General features: G+C 34.0%; 1 protein-coding gene across 1 annotated transcript; it reads left to right on the top strand.

Moving 5' to 3' along the window:
- The first annotated feature begins 2,483 nt into the window (after positions 1-2,483).
- Positions 2,484-6,332, top strand: LOC134723652 (uncharacterized). Its single transcript, XM_063587213.1, has 3 exons — positions 2,484-2,983; positions 4,033-4,179; positions 4,944-6,332. The coding sequence occupies exons 1-3, from the start codon at positions 2,635-2,637 to the stop codon at positions 5,165-5,167; spliced, it is 720 nt and encodes a 239-aa protein (XP_063443283.1). The 5' UTR covers positions 2,484-2,634; the 3' UTR covers positions 5,168-6,332.
- Positions 6,333-16,751: the final 10,419 nt, after the last annotated feature.

The raw sequence follows: 16,751 nt of genomic DNA, 5'->3' as shown, positions 1-16,751 counted from the left end.
CCCATTTACCTGTGTTCATTTTTTTAATATGGCGGGATGTTGTCCAATGTTATGGTTGTCTTTCTGAAATCGTTTAACATCTAACTCACCCTTTTTCAATTGGTTCTGTATTTTCATTGTGTCATAGATCAAATTTAATCTTTCAGTGCATGTTCACTTTTTGTGTAAATGTGTTTTTTTGCGTTAAGTAATTTCAATTGATACTAGTATTTTGTATTGCGTTTTTCTATGTTGTGATGTTACACAACTATTTCAAGTAGGCATGAAGGTTGGTACCTACTAAAACGTTTAAACCAGCTTGTTTGCACCTGTCCCAAGTCAGGGGCCTGATGTTCAGTGTTTGTCGTTTGTTGATATGATTAATAATTTTTTATAGTTTTTTTATAGCGATTAGACCGTTGGTTTTCCAGTTTGAACGGTTTAGCACTAGTCATTTTTGGTGCCCTATATAGCTTGTTCTTTAGTGTGAACCCTGTTGTTGACCTATGATTGTTTACCTCTACAAAGTACGACTTAGATTCAGAGTGGTATAATAGGCACTCATACCACATCTTCTTATTTCTTTTAACAGAAGACATAATAACTGAAGTGATTTGCCTAAAATAACTATTGTTTAAGTAATGCGTTTTGTTCACGTCGTCTCATTTGCGGACATTTGCTTGCTGATCATATTCATGATATTTGCAATTCAATGAGTCTTAGGAATTGGTCGACAATCAAGATTATTTTTACTTATTTTTAATGGTATTTATTGATCTATCTGAATCTCAAAATATAATCTAATTTCAGAATCATTAAATGTAGTCAAGACGAAAACATTGAATTTACTAATACCAAATTTCAATAAAAAGAAAACATGACACAATATAAGTCAAGCTGATCCATTACATATTATCATTGAGGTCACTTGTAGAACTCGCAACGCTTACCAATATAAACAAGCGTCTCGTTTCACCTAGCTGTTTTATTGTGTTTTAATTGCTCAGTCTTTAGTTACTTCTTCGACGTTGAATACAGTAATGATCCATTTAATCATCTTTTAAACATCTACAATAGGAAAGATATCATTCGATTTATCAAGGACTTGGTCCGCAAGTCTACGTTTATACAAATCTTCTTTTATGCATTAAAAAGACAACACTGAAAAAGTTAAAGTCGTGCATTGGCTATATGGAAAAAAAAAAATATATAGTTAACCATTATAAAAACAATAAGATGTAAAGAAATGCACCTAAAAGATTCTGAACTATTGAATTTACACTGAATAACATGTTCAATAAATAGACACCGTTAATCCAGTCATGATGTTGAGCACATTGCAGATCTATTTGTAGATCCATGGTTGCCGATCATATTGTAGGTATATTTATTTTATTGAAATAACAACTGCCAAAAAAAACCCCATCTTTCTAAATATCGAGCTTCCGAAGCGCTTTTCTGAATAAATATTTTTCAGGAACGCTTGAACCAACTGAAATACCTTTAAAAGGCCATGGTTATAAAATACGATAGTAGATATAATAATCCAAATATTCCAGACAGATGGTTTTAAAATGCCTTCAATATATATTTTTTATGTGATAGTTACACACACAAACTTTTCAATTTCACAACATTTCTTACTATACTACTTGCGAAATTCAGTTTGTGATGTCCAAATGGGTCGAGGAGTTCGTACTGGTTCTTCCAATTGATATTATGATATACATGCAATTCAAATACGCAGACACGATATCTGCAAGAAATAAATATTCATTCAATCAATGTCTCAAAACATCGTCCATGTTCTCAAACACAACAACACGACAGACATTTAGATTTTGGACTGGCATCAGCATCTTCTGGTACTCTTTATACCCCAACCATGCATAAGGCATTATGAAAATTCGCCTATTAGACAACACAAGTCTGTGTTCATACATGTTTTAAATACTAAAATACATTGTGCAAGTGTAATAATACGATCTTCAGACGTTTCAGAATCTTCTTGATATGCCAATCAACATGTAGAGCGTATTTCACAGATCAACAGTCGTATCCTATAAACATCAATTCATATAAAACAAGGCCAGCGTATCAAGAACTGGGCCTCGAAAAAAGAGAATGTCGTCTTACTTTATATGGCCGTGCCAGATTATCGAAATATCAGTGTATGGGTAAAAAAAGTTGAGAGAACTCAACTGATAATTGTTCGATAAGGTAATTTTCTTGCTCGGATTTTTTTTAAAAATTAGTCGAATTATTGAAGAATATTTTTTTGCAAACAACTTCACTCAACGTATATATTTTTTTGGTTCACTTAGTTTAAGTTAAAAACCAACATATTGTGTAATACGGAAAAACAATGTAAATGTGGTAAATTACTTGTAGTTTAGAAATTACATCCTTATTCGTGCATTTTAACAGTACAGAAAAAACACATCGGCGACATAATGATATACAGTTTATCATTAAGACATGTAAGTTGTGTATTAAAAACAATGTATACGTAACTGAATGGAAATTTCCAATCTTCATATAGAAAATTTAGAAATACTGTCTTGAATGAAGTTGTTGTATATTTACATAGAACATTTGTACTTTATTTGACGTGGGACATTACGATTTCCATACTAAAAACGACAAAACATTCAAATGGCGTGCATTGATAGTTGGAAGTCACTGAATGTTCTCAACAAATGTCTTTTAGTATCAACATCAGTGGCAATATTTTCGCTGATCATGGGAATATCTACACCATTTTGGATAACATTTCATAAACCTGAAAATTCATTGTCGTTTACAGGGAATTTTCAAGCTGATTTTTACGTTCCCTCGAAAAAATTTAAAGCATTTGTAATCAAAATGATTGAAAATGATCAATACTTTGGACTTTGGCAGTGGTGTATAGGAGGTAATGGTTGTATTGATTTAGGTTGGATCTCCATGTTTATATCCAACACCGATTGGCATGCCTGGCCTGATGAACTTAATACACTCATAGGTAAGATATGCATGTAACCTATTTGTATTTTCATATTTTGTGATAAAATCAAGATGCATCATTTAAAAGTCAGTTTGTGCATTATAAAAACTAGAGGCTCTCAAGAGCCTGTATCGCTCACCTGATTATACCTGGGTTTTTGAAATCATATAAAAAAAAGATACTTAAATTTGGCTACAAAGTAACAACACTTGGCCAGCACCTCACTAAGAAAGGAACATTTATGCTATGTTTGGTTTCATTCCATTCAGTGGTTCTCTAAAAGAAGTCATTTGTATGCATTTCCCATAGGGTCCTATGTTAAACGAAGTCCCCCGCTGGCAGGCATCTTGAATGATGGATCAGCTACAAAGAAGAAACACTTGGTCAGAACCTCATAAGGAACATTCATGCCATGTTTGGTTTTATTCCATTCAGTGGTTCTCTAAAAGAAGTCATTTGTATGCATTTCCCATAGGGTCCTATGTTAAACTAAGTCCCCCCGCTGGCGGCCATCTTGAATGATGGATCAGCTACAAAGTAACAACATTTGGTCAGCACCTCATAAGGAACATTCATCCCTTCGGGCCAGGTGAGCTAAAAAGGATTTTTGTTATTCATCCAAGGCAAAAAGTCATTACATGTACACTGAAACACACAAAAAAGCAAAATAACAGCGGTTTTATTGATGTTCTTCATCTCAAATTCACAGTAAGCCTTCAACACGGAGTAGATATTTTTTTTCTCACATCACTGCAAGTTTTAGACGAATCCTAGCATCGTTTTGGGCTAAAAAATCAAAACTTATGCTATTTCCTCAGACAAAAAAAACACACTTTTATAATGCAAATAGTTATCATAAGTACCAGGATTAATTATAAGCCAAACAAGTACAAAAGTAGGCATAGTTGACGTTCCAGAATTTATTTTACCAGCTGACACCAAAATGTTATCAAAATCATCACATCCTTTTACAAAGTAAAACAAAAAACAAATTGTTCGGGAGTCCCCCCTCCCGAGATATATAAGCATATAATTATGTAACTTATTGTTCTTTACATCACTTTCAGATTTCTGGATAGCAACAAGAGCGTTTACCACGCTTGGACTTGTATCTGCTGTTATTGTAACTGCAGTGTTTCTACTGTGCATATGTAGACGTACAGGGAGTGGACGTTACTCTCATGGTTTTATCGTGATTGGATGTTTCATTACAGGTTATTTAATATGACTTTTTATAAGGGTACATGATGTTATTTTGTTCATAAGGAAATGAAATTTTTTTTCCATTATCTAAAATTGATGCATAGTAAAAGAATGCTTTTAATTAATTTAGTTTAAAAGTTGGCATACTTTCATAGAGAAAAGAAAAACAACATCAATACCATATTCCAAGGGAAATTTTAAACGGAAGTTCCCTGATTATTAATGTTCATAATCAACAAAAAAAAAGCAAAAGTTTCAACTACATCAAACGAATGGATAACAACTGTCATATTCCTCACAGAGGATCTTTTAAAAATAAGTATATGAATTGATATTTGGGATTTAAAAAACCTAAATATTTGAAATCAATTTTCAATATTAATTTCCAAATCAACAATTGTTTCTTTAGTTAATCAGCACGTTCAAATAATGTAACTTAACAAATTATATCTAAACATATGATACCATTATCATTAGGCACAAAAGCAAAATAGCATTACAACATGTACAAAACATCCAAGGACTACAACAGATTTATTACACCAAACATGACGGGTATTTGGAACAGATTTCATAACTATATTCTAATAGTCACTGCGTTCACTCAGAGAAAAGGTTCACTTTATGACTCGCGTCTATATTTAACGATATATGTATCAGTGTACATCCTTTATGGTGATTTCATGAAATTTACCTGCCAAACAGTTCTTGTTATTAATTTGTAGATATAAGACACAGGCCTATATCCCAACAAAAAATAATGTTGTATTTTCAGGTGGATTACTAGCAGTTTCTGTGGCAGTTTTCTATACAGCAGTCCATAAACTAGCCAGCAATCAAAATATCAAGATAAGTTTTTCTTTCGGGATGACCTGCATTGCGGCCATTTTATACATTTTTAATGGACTTATACTAGTATTTGCTTTATGTACTGGAACTGTTACTATCGGAAGAAAAAATACAAAATTACATAAAGATGATGAGTGTGCTACCTATTGAGTTATAAATTTTGAAGTGATGCCTATTGCTGATATATTTATTCTGTGACTTTTACCGAGAATATGGATATTCCGTCAAAATTGAATACATGTTACATCTAGAATATATCATATATTTGTATTCGCATTTGCAAGTTGGATACATTTACATAAAATATGTGAGAGATATAAATCAAAAGATGTTTTATCTTGACCTTTCGAGATGCTTCTACATTTAAAGAAACATGATGTATTTTTTCAGGTAAAGATCGGTCACAACAGATCGTACGATTTTTATGTCGTGGAAGACCTATAAAATAATTGTCGTGACAGGGTCGTGCAAAATGTCAAAATAATATTTCGAGTGGTCACATCAGCTGCTACGACATGCCAACGATGGTTCCACGATAAGTACAAGACAGAAAAAGATATGTAATTATGCTGTCGTGTGCTTGTCGCAAATCGGTCGTGCGACAGTCATGCGACAATCGTGAGTTGTTTGATGCACTATTTTCCAGGTTTTTATGTATTGGGATGCGCGTGTGGCTGTCATTTTACTGTCGTGTCACTGTACATGTCGTACGACTGTTGTGCAACCGTGATGCTAGTGGTGACTCTCAGCAAAATCTCTTGAAACATGACAGGCTCCATCCGCATTAATCCAATGAAATCACCGGCAGATTGCTGTCCCAACTCGTGCATTAGTGTACTATACTCCAAACATCAGGCGCCGTTCGATCCATGGCTTAACCCACCAACTTTGGGCATTCCTATACCACGGGCTCGAATCAACGCTAACATAACTATATTTTGCTCTTGTTGGAGTCCGACAAGGCGCCTATTCAACAGGGCCGAACATAATCGTTCTGGTGGAAAAAAACATCCTCTTTACACGGTACACGGTATGTTTTTCCAGACATAGATTTCGAATTGTATTCTTCTAAATAAAACGTAAATATGCTGCAATGACAAAGGTACCACTGTCGTAAGACAGACAATCAATGCGGTGCGAGCATCGTACGAAATCTGGTATTCGTTAGATAATCGTGTCTTGTGACAGTCGTGAGATTGTCGTACGACAGCCCTGCGACGATTGTTTAATTAAAATGATTTATGTGGGTACCCACGACAATGTGTTTATGGCACATAAGTTGCACGACTGTGGTAAGACACTCTTACGATAGCCACAAGAGAGTGATACCACAAAACATCGTAAAGCAAAAATAGTGCATGTCCAATTTTCTTCCCTCGACTATGGCATGGTATTGGTTGCAAAAATTCGACATTTTTCATTTAAATGCAATATTTTATATTTAACTGGTATATTTCTTCATTTAAATGCAATATTTTTTCATTTAAATGCAATATTTTTTCATTTGAATGCTGTATTTTTTCATTTAGATGCAATATTTTTTATTCAAATGGTATAATTTTTCCTTCAAATGGTATAATTTTTCCTTCAAATGGTATAATTTTAAAATCAAATGGTATAATTTTAAAATCAAATGGTATAATTTTCATTCAGATACAATATTTTTTATTCAATTGGTATAAAACATCATTTGCATGCAATATTTTTTATTCAATTGGTATAATAGGTTTTTATTTATATACAATGATTGCATTATGGGAAATTCTTTAGCGTCTTAATTTCAAACTTGCAACAACGTTTGTGATTGGTCGATAATTGTTTGGATTTCTTCCCTTTCTTTCTAAACATGGGTGACCAATAATTAGAAAAAAAACGCTTCAGAATATCGCCCCTCTTACTTATTCTGGCGTTCGTGCGAGTTCGTGCACTGGCAATTAATGCAAATAATGGCCAGGTAGAGCAAAAAATGCGAGTGACACATAATGATAAATAATTTGACACACAACTTGTTCATTAATATAAACAGATGCCTGCGTGCATTGCAAAAATATCTCCAATAAAAACCCGTTCTGAAGAAACTCTCCTACAGTCTACACATTGAAATTTAAAACATATACATAGCTATCCCTCCTTCTTTCCAACTCTATGTCCAGATACATGCATGTTATCATGACGTTCTTTTGTGCTAAATGTATATTATTTTTTAACTTTTCTTGATCCCTAGAGACGTTGCAGGAGGGCAAACATGAAAAAAGAATTAAAAGCCTTCCAGGACGTTTTTATTATTTGTACTAAGCCACCTCTTTTTTTGCTGCATAAAGAAAAAGAAATCACCTTATTACAACAGCAGAATCAGAGACCACGTGACAAGTAGAGACATAAGCTGTTATAATCCGGAACTAGTTCTTTAATAAAGACAGGATAAATTGGAACCAGTTGCTAATCCATGTTACAGCATTAGTCCTATGACATAGGACTTCACTGTATGAGGCGTGAACTTCATATTTAATATTATCTATAATATGTGTTCTCATGTATTATGCCGCACATCATTTTACATTTAGGATTCGTTGCTGAGCTTTTTGTACTGTTCTCATCTCCAAATCCTTTAAATAGACTTTTTTCAAGCCCCTCAGTAGTTCAATAATTACTATATGCCATTGCTTAAATAAGTATGCAGAGCATATTTCAAAACATATTGTATCTTCAGGATTTTTAAATGATTTACCTTTCAATACTGCATTGGGAAAGGAGGGGGTATACAAGTTTATTTTGTGATACAGTATATAATATAATTAGATATCCAACAATTCATATAATTGTACGTTTAGCTATTATCTAGACCCGTACTAAATGTATATAATAAGACACATAAAACAGGGGCGGATAAAAAAAATCTCGCCGGTGTCTTAGGGGGAGGGGAGGAGAGATTCAAATTTAAATATTCGTATAGAGATGTATATATGCGAGTATTGGCAGTAAGGGTAATGATGTGAGTGTGAGGGGAGGGTTTCAGATCAAAGATCGTTTCTATAATTCTATATCTTTTAGTTTTTACCATTTCACTCTATTCTTTATCCTGTTATCTCTATTATATTTGTCCTGAACATGCGTGACATATTTGCCACTGGACATAAGGCAACCAAAAATCTGTATATTTCACCATTTCTTTAATATGTTATCTATAGGTTTGGTCCCTCCTTTTATCTATGTTTTGTTTATATATTTGATAATGTCATTTGTTTTGGAAAAAAAAGGTAGGGGCTAGGCGTTTTAAAAAAAATATAAATGGGTCGCGTTTTTTTTTGTTTTTCAGTTGAAAGATCTTCTGGCTCTCTTTTACCTTTTCTTTTTTAATAGGTTATTAAGACGGTAGAGGTACATAACTAACATGGCGTCGTTTAGTCTAAATGAAATAAATAAATGTATGAATGCAGATATATTAGAATGTGAGCTGTTTTATAAACGTTTTTTATGGTATGACAATAGGACACTAAGCTGGATAAATATAAGAACTACAAGGACAATAACTGTTAAGGGACAATTTTTTGATATTCTAGGGAAGGGTTTTTGATTGATTAGTGTTTAACGCTACTTTCACCACTATTGGGCTATTCCGTGGTGGTCAGTTTAAATTTATAAATGAAGGATGGGGAAGGAAGGGAAGGCATTATTATTCATTTCAATCTGTCGCAAATCATGCCTATTTTTCAGTTCTTACCAGGCAACCATATTCATATATGAAATCCTTCTGTCCCCCACCCGAACAAATAAATAAATATAAAATAGCTCTTATTTAACACAAGTTTAAATTGATTGATTGTATGTTGCTAATTTTAACACCCAGTGACAAATATTTCATGTTTGTTTACGAAAACACGAGTTTAGAAGTCAGGTATATAATATAAAAACGAAGAGATGGAATATGATTGCAAATAAGGCGACTATCCACCGAAGTTCAAAATGAAGTGGATGTAAGCAATTATAGACAATCGTAAGGCCTTGAACAATGACAAAAAAACTGATACTGTAAAGTCGTCTATGAAAGGTTCGACATGAAAATGTAAACAATTCAAATGAAAAATCTAACAGCCTAATTATACATAACATAACAATTTACAAAATATCAAATATGAGCCGAGACATGAACCAATGACAACCACTAAACTATAGGCTCCTGACCTTGGACAGGTAAATAAAGAATATGGCAGGGTTGATATAGAAACGAAGATGTGGTATGTTTGCAATGAGACAACTCTCCCCATGTGACCACCTGACACAGAAATCAACAGCTATAAGTCACTGTACGGCCTTCGACAGTAAGCTAAGCATACATCGCATAGTCAGTTATAATAGGCCCCGAAATCACAAATGTAAAACAATTCAATCGAGAAAACTAATGGCCGAATTAATGTACAAAAAAATAAACGAACACAAATATGAATAACAAAGCAACAAACGGCAACCACTAAATTACATAACTAACTTGGGGCAAGGACATACATAGAGAATGTGGCGGGGTTAAACATGTTAGCGGGATCCCAAATCCTCCCCCTAATCTGAGACAGCGGTTTAACAGAACAACAACATGTTTGTGAGCACTCAATCCATCCCGAATCTGGGACAGTGGTGAAACAGTACAGTAAAATAGCAACCGGTACAATCAGTTGCAATTAGATTAACTGAAAAGATCGAAACGAGACACACACAAAAAAACGAATTTTAAGACAATAGAAAAAGCACCACATAAGAGTATTTGCAATAACAGGAAATTTGCTCAAAGCTTATAACAACTATAACTGAAATAAATCTTGTTCTTCCAGATTGAGTTATCAAACAGAACACAACGCGCGGCAAGGGATTTAAAAAAAAAGAAAACAGTCTGAGTCTAGTTTTCGTTGTATATAGATATAAGAAGATGTGGTATGAGGGCTGGTGAGACATCTCTTTATCCAAGTCAAAATTTGTAAATGTAAACCACTAAAGATCAAAGATCAAAGTACGGTCTTCAACTCGGAGCCTTGACGCAAACCGAACAGAAAGCTATAAATGACCTAAAAAATAACTAGTGTAAAACCATGTAAAGTCTTATCTATTAAAAAAAGGTATACTAGCATATATATCTATATACAAAGGAAGATTTTGAAAAGTAGCCTGAACGTTGTGACCATCGAAAATTTTGCAAAAGAAAGACAAGTTGGAATTCGAGATTATAATAAAAACAACCAGTGCAGGACTCGAACGAACGCCAGATTAAGTTAGAGGGGCGATATTCTGAAGCGTTTTTTAATTATTGGTCACCCATGTTTAGAAAGAAAGGGGAGAAATCCAAACAATTATCGACCAACCACAAACTTTGTAGCAAATTTGACCCAAGACGTCAAAGAATTTCCAATAATGCAATTATTGCATATAAATTAAAAAAACATTATACCAATTGAATAAAAGAACATTGCATTTAAATGAAAAATATACCATTTGAATGAAAAATTATACCATTTGAAAGAAAATTTTAACCATTTGAATGAAAAATTATACCATTTGAATAAAAAATTATACAATTTGAATAAAAAAATATTGCGTTTAAATGAAAAAATATACCATTTGAATAAAAATAAGGCATCTAAATGAAAAAAATATATCATTCAAATGAAAAAATATTGCATTCAAATAAAGAAATATACCTTTTCAATAGCAAAATCAAAAGCTCAAACACATCAAAAGCTCAAACACATCAAACGAATGGATAACAACTGTCATATTCTTGACGTGGTACAGGCATTTTCTTATGTAGAATCAATTCAAATTGAATGTTTATACTTTTATATACTTAAAGTTTACTGATACTAGCCTCATATTTTTTTTTCTCCTGTCTATACTATCGCAAGAACAATTCAATGCTTCAGACAAAGAATGTTTATGCCCGCTTCACACTGTCCCGATTTTTACGCCGATGGCAACACGATTATGGAAATTTTCAAAATCAGGACTGATCGTATTCAGATCGGGCTATTCGTAGTACCATCTTCAACCATCGTAGAACCATCGGCCACTTTTTCTAGCCGTCGGGGACAACTTCGGGAAGGGTTCTAAATTTTTAAACATGTTAAAAATCCCAGAAGGTGCGTCCGATGTTGAGGGTTCGTATTTAGTTCGTATCACCATCATCACCATCGTAATGTCACCGGGATTGCATATTTGAACATCGTATTGCATTCGTGTTTCCGTCGTTTCCATCGGGTAGTTTTGAAATTACGATGTCTACACGAATGAATCACGAAGCTACCCGAAGGTTTTACGATGGCAACACGACTTCGTGAAAACCTCGTTATCCCGTCGTGTTGCCATCGAATGAAAGTACGAAGGCCGGCGACAAGATGGAACTACGACGGCATTAAATCCAGCTAAATGTAAGTTAATTTTCGCGCTAAATCGCGATATGCACTGGTCAGTCTAATAGGACAGTTAAGAAAGATGTTTACCAAACATGGGGCTCATATCATATGATTCTACGAGAACAAGAAAGGCGACAGCGTTGTTTCTATTAATTCAAATGGAACAAGAAAAGCAGCTATTAGAGGCTCAGGATTTACTTTTACAAGTAAAATATTATTTTTTGTCAATTTTTCATATCAAGTAACATACTGAAAATTATAAACGCGCCTCGTACACCAACACTGCAGGTACACGTATACGTCACGTGATTTGAAACAAAATGGTCACATAGTTTTTTGGAGCTTAAATTTTTGTGAAAAATCAGGATATAAGATCTAAAGAAGATTGTTGGTTGTTCATAGACACTCTTATTATGTGCTAATGTAATGGATCATGCCAAAAGAGAAGCAAAGTAATCAAAACACAAAAAGGAAGAAAGGAAATTCTAGTAACAGCAGTGGTAGTGAATCACACGATAATGTAAACAAGGCAAAATATTTTCGGACAGACGATTCGGTGAGTTCTATTCTAAATGAAACCCATTCTGTTTTATATAACTCTGATGAATTTAACACTAGTGTATTTGATGAAGTAAACAAAGTAGATACTCATAACCCCACAGACTATATACAAAAAACTGACAATAATCAACAAAACATGTCTTCAGTAAACACCAACCTTAACCCTAACCTAGACGTTTGTGATAAACTAGAAATTCTGATAGGTGCGGTAAAAGACCTGAAAACTAGTCAAGATAATATGGCAAGGATGTTTGAATCTAAACTAGATAAACTAAGAACTGATTTAATGGCTAGTGTTGATAGTAAGGTGAGAGCGTTACGAGATGAATTATCGATTGACATAGGCCATGAAACTACACGTACTGACCAACTACTGACCACTGTTCAATCAATACAAAGGCGTCTAGACGACGTAGAACAACAAAATCCTATACTAAACGATAACGGTACTGCAATACAAGAAAATCGACCGGGTCGGAAATACAATCCGCTTGATAACACTGACATTACAGTAACTGTAAGTGGCATCCCGTTTTCCGACGGTGAAGATTTGATGGAAAAGGCACATGATATGATTTTGGCTTTAGGTGATTCCGTTGCCGATAGTGTAAGGATTAGTGCTGCGGCTCGCTTGCCTTCAAGGTTCAATGATAAACCTGGTATCGTGAAAATAAGTTTTCAAAACACGGAAGAAAAAGTTAATGTTCTTCGAAATAAAATGAAACTGAGACAAACCGAGAAGTATAAGAATGTGTTTATCAAAAGTAGTAAATCCCGAGTAGAGCGTCTCATTGAAATGAACGCGAGGGCAGTATTGAGAAACCTCCCGGATGGGCGCGATTATAGAGTTGACGCCTCTGGACGGATTAAGAAACGCGATAATCAAACGCAACGAGGTGATGGTGAATAGGATGGCGCCCGATCTATTGAGTCTATTAAAATTGGTCATTTGAATGTTGCTGGATGGACTAGAGAAAATTGTCAGTTAAGGTCAAACATTTTAAAAAGCATTGAATGTGATATTATAGCAATTAGCGAGACACATTTAGCAGGTCAAGATGAAATAAATGTAACAGGTTATACATGGCTTGGTTTTAACAGAACAAATATCCATCGTAATGCGCCAAAAGCGTCAGGTGGGGTTGGTATATTGATTAGTAATTGGCTTTTGAAATACTTTAACGTATCTGTAATCGATAAAACTTTCGAAGGAATTCTTGGTGTCAAATTCGAGAACACGTCAACAGACTTGGAATTCATATTGTATTCATGCTACTTGCCACCAGAAAACTCATCACGAGGGCGCGATGCTCAAAGTTTCCTAGCACATCTTTTAACTCAAATCTATATGCACTCTGATTGTGAAAATATTCTACTAGTCGGTGATTTTAACGCTAGGATCGGCTCCTTATCAGAAACCTTAAACCAAATAGATAATATCCCGAAAAGGATTGCAATAGACAATAGTATAAATCAGCATGGACATGAATTCATAGATTTTCTAAACGAAGCCAAGTTTTGTGTTTTAAATGGTAGATTCGCCGAAAAGGATAATTTCACTTCTATTTCACGCAAGGGAAAAGCTGTTGTTGACTATTTTTGTGTTCCGCATGACTCTCTCAGTAATTATGATAACTTTAAAGTGCTCCCAATACAGAGTATTGTGAACATGCATAAACTTCAACCTTTGATTGGCGAAAGGTCAAAATTACCGGACCATTCAGTGATTACATGTCATCTTTAACTTATGATTACGGATTTGATAGACGAAGCGCAACCGATTGATCCGTTATTTAACCGTACTCGTTATAGACTAGACAGGATACCAGGCGATTTTATGTCAAGTGAACTGAGACGGCTAGCAATAGTCAATATTATTGATCAGATAGAGCGAATTAGAGAGACACAAGAAAATATTGACATGATATACAGTGATTTGTGCAACGTGATTGTCGCTGAAATGGACGAAAAAATACCGAAAGCAATTTCAAGCTCATCAAAAAAACGCTTTAGACATACAAAACCGTACTGGAACGATACATTAGCTACAGCATGGAATAAAATGCATACGAAGGAGAAAGAATTTCTAAAGTGTACTGGTAATAGATATACAAAAACGGCAACAAGAAAAGATTACTTTGATACACGAGACAAATTTGATAAATTGTTAAGAAAAGCGGAACGTGAATATAGAAGTGCGAAAGCTTCGGACTTTGAATCGATATCTGTAAATAATCCGAACGAGTTTTGGGAGAAAATAAGTAGGCTTGGACCTAAAAGGGATACATCTATTCCAATGGAAATTATTGACGATAACGGGAACTCTGTACGAAAAGAAGCTGATATTCTAGAAAAGTGGCGAACGGATTTTTTCAACTTATATCATGGTGGAAATAGTGAACAGTTTGACAGCGATCATTATAATCGAACAAAAGTGCATAAAATCTTATTAGAGCAAAATATGAATGACCCTTTATATGAACCAAATGCATTCATTAACGGTAACATTACACGTGAAGAAACCAGTGACATAGTGATGCACGCTAAGAACAAATCTGCCTGTGGTCATGATCAAATACCATACATTGTTTTGAAGAATCCCGTAATAATAGATGCCTTGCATAATCTTTTTCAGTGGATTTTCGATACTAGTACTATTCCGTCGATCTGGCGAAAGTCGATTATTTGTCCTATTTTGAAAGACTATAATACGGACGCTAGAGATATATGAATTATCGAGGTGTTAGTTTGTTATCATGTACCAGTAAATTATACAGCGCTTTAGTTAATAAGAGAATTACGAACTATTTAGAGAACAACGACAAATTAGTTGACGAGCAAAACGGGTTTAGGAGAAACCGCTCTTGTGAGGACCATATTTTTACATTGAATAGTGCAATTCGAAACAACGATAAACTTTATGTGGCATTCATTGACCTAAAAAAATGCTTCGATTTTGTTGACAGAGAAATGATGCTTTATAAACTGTTAGTTAATAATACAGATGGTAAAATTTACAACTCTATAAAGAGCATTTACAACAGTTCCGAATCTTGTGTTAAACTGAATGGAAAGTTAACTGACTGGTTCCCCTGTACAACAGGTGTAAAACAAGGAGACAATTTATCGCCTACATTATTCTCAATTTTCATAAATGACCTAATAGCTGAACTGAATGAATTGAATATTGGCATTGACATCTCAGACAGGAAATTATCGGCGTTACTTTATGCAGACGATATAGCTTTATTGGCTAAAAGCGAAGACGATCTACAATTATTGTTAAATAAGCTCGGGGACTGGTGTAAACGCTGGAGAGTCTTAATCAACACCAATAAATCTAAATGTGTTCACTTCAGAAAATCAAAATGTAAGCAGACTGATTACAATTTCATGATCGGAAGAAATAAACTTGAAGTTGTTGACCAATACAAATACTTGGGTGTTATATTTACATTTAACGGAAATTTTACCACAACCGCCGAAGCACTGTCAAAAGGGGCTGGTAGAGCACTTGGAAAAATAATTTCTAACATTCATTCATTTAAAGAGATTGGAATAAAGTCATTTGAAAAGCTATTTTACTCGTGTGTTGTGCCTATACTAGACTATGCATCCGGAGTTTGGGGGAACCGAAAGTTTCAAGCCATAGAGAACATCCAGAACCGATCTATACGTTACTTTTTAGGAGTTCATCGTTTTGCCCCACTTCTTGGTATTTATGGGGATATCGGATGGATCCCGTGCCACTACAGACATTGGACTAATATTGTGCGTCTCTGGAATAGACTTGTTCAATTTGATGACAATCGCATTACAAAACAAGCCTTCAATCACGACTATGAAAAATGTAGAAATAATTGGTGTTCTGACTTCAAAGACATACTCATGAAACTTGGTATTGTGGACTACTTTGAGCGCAAGGACGTTATAAGTATGACTTTGTTCGAATCCATATTGAAGGAACACTATAACTGTTTATGGAAAAATGACATTGTGAAAACTCCAAAGTTGAGAACTAATGTGAAACTAAAGACTAATTTTGGAATAGAAACTTATGTTAAATTAAATTTCAACAAAACTGAACGATCTTTCCTAACACAGCTGAGATGTGGAATTCTTCCTTTGAGACTAGAGACGGGTAGATATAGCGGCGAGCAACCAAATGAACGCTTATGTAAGTTTTGTAACAGCAATTCCATGGAGGACGAGTGTCACTTTATTCTCCACTGCTCCTTATATAATGACTTGAGAGAATCTACTTTTAATGATATATTTTCTGGCAATGAACTAATAGATACGACAAACGATGAAAAAATTATCTTTTTGATGACAAACTATCATAGAAAGCTGGCTAAGTATACAGTGAAAGCGTTCCGGCATAGACGCGAAGTGTTATATAATACATGAACAGTTTGATAAACAGTATATTGCAATTCCAGATGACAGTATTGATTGTATTTGACTGTAATATGAAAATGTAAAAATGTTACTTCTTGGTCAATCTAAAGATTTCCAGTTTCTTTTTTATTATAAATATTAATTTATTATGCATTCAACTTTACTTAATCGATTTTCTAATAAGTTCATTTTTTATATAAGTTTGAATTTTTCATTATTAATTAATTATGCATTCAACTTAACATTTATTAAATCGATCTTCTAATAAATTCATTTTTAATTACTTATTTATATAAGTTTGAATTTTTTCATTATTAATTAATCATTTTGAAATTTAGCTTAATCTTACTTTTCATTAATTTGTTTGAAATCCGTGA

The sequence above is a fragment of the Mytilus trossulus genome, chromosome 6 (assembly GCF_036588685.1).
Source record: "Mytilus trossulus isolate FHL-02 chromosome 6, PNRI_Mtr1.1.1.hap1, whole genome shotgun sequence".
Classification (NCBI taxonomy): domain Eukaryota; kingdom Metazoa; phylum Mollusca; class Bivalvia; order Mytilida; family Mytilidae; genus Mytilus; species Mytilus trossulus.
The sequence above is the reverse complement of the archived record's forward strand: the minus strand, read 5'-3'. Positions and strand labels throughout refer to the sequence as shown.

What these genes read in the sequence shown, in the direction of transcription:
- LOC134723652 (XM_063587213.1), top strand. Translation starts at nt 2,635, where the DNA reads ATGGCGTGCATTGATAGTTGGAAGTCACTGAATGTTCTCAACAAATGT. An exon ending in TGAACTTAATACACTCATAG is followed by an intron (nt 2,984 to 4,032) that starts GTAAGATATGCA and finishes CATCACTTTCAG; the next exon opens with ATTTCTGGATAGCAACAAGA. An exon ending in GATTGGATGTTTCATTACAG is followed by an intron (nt 4,180 to 4,943) that starts GTTATTTAATAT and finishes TTGTATTTTCAG; the next exon opens with GTGGATTACTAGCAGTTTCT.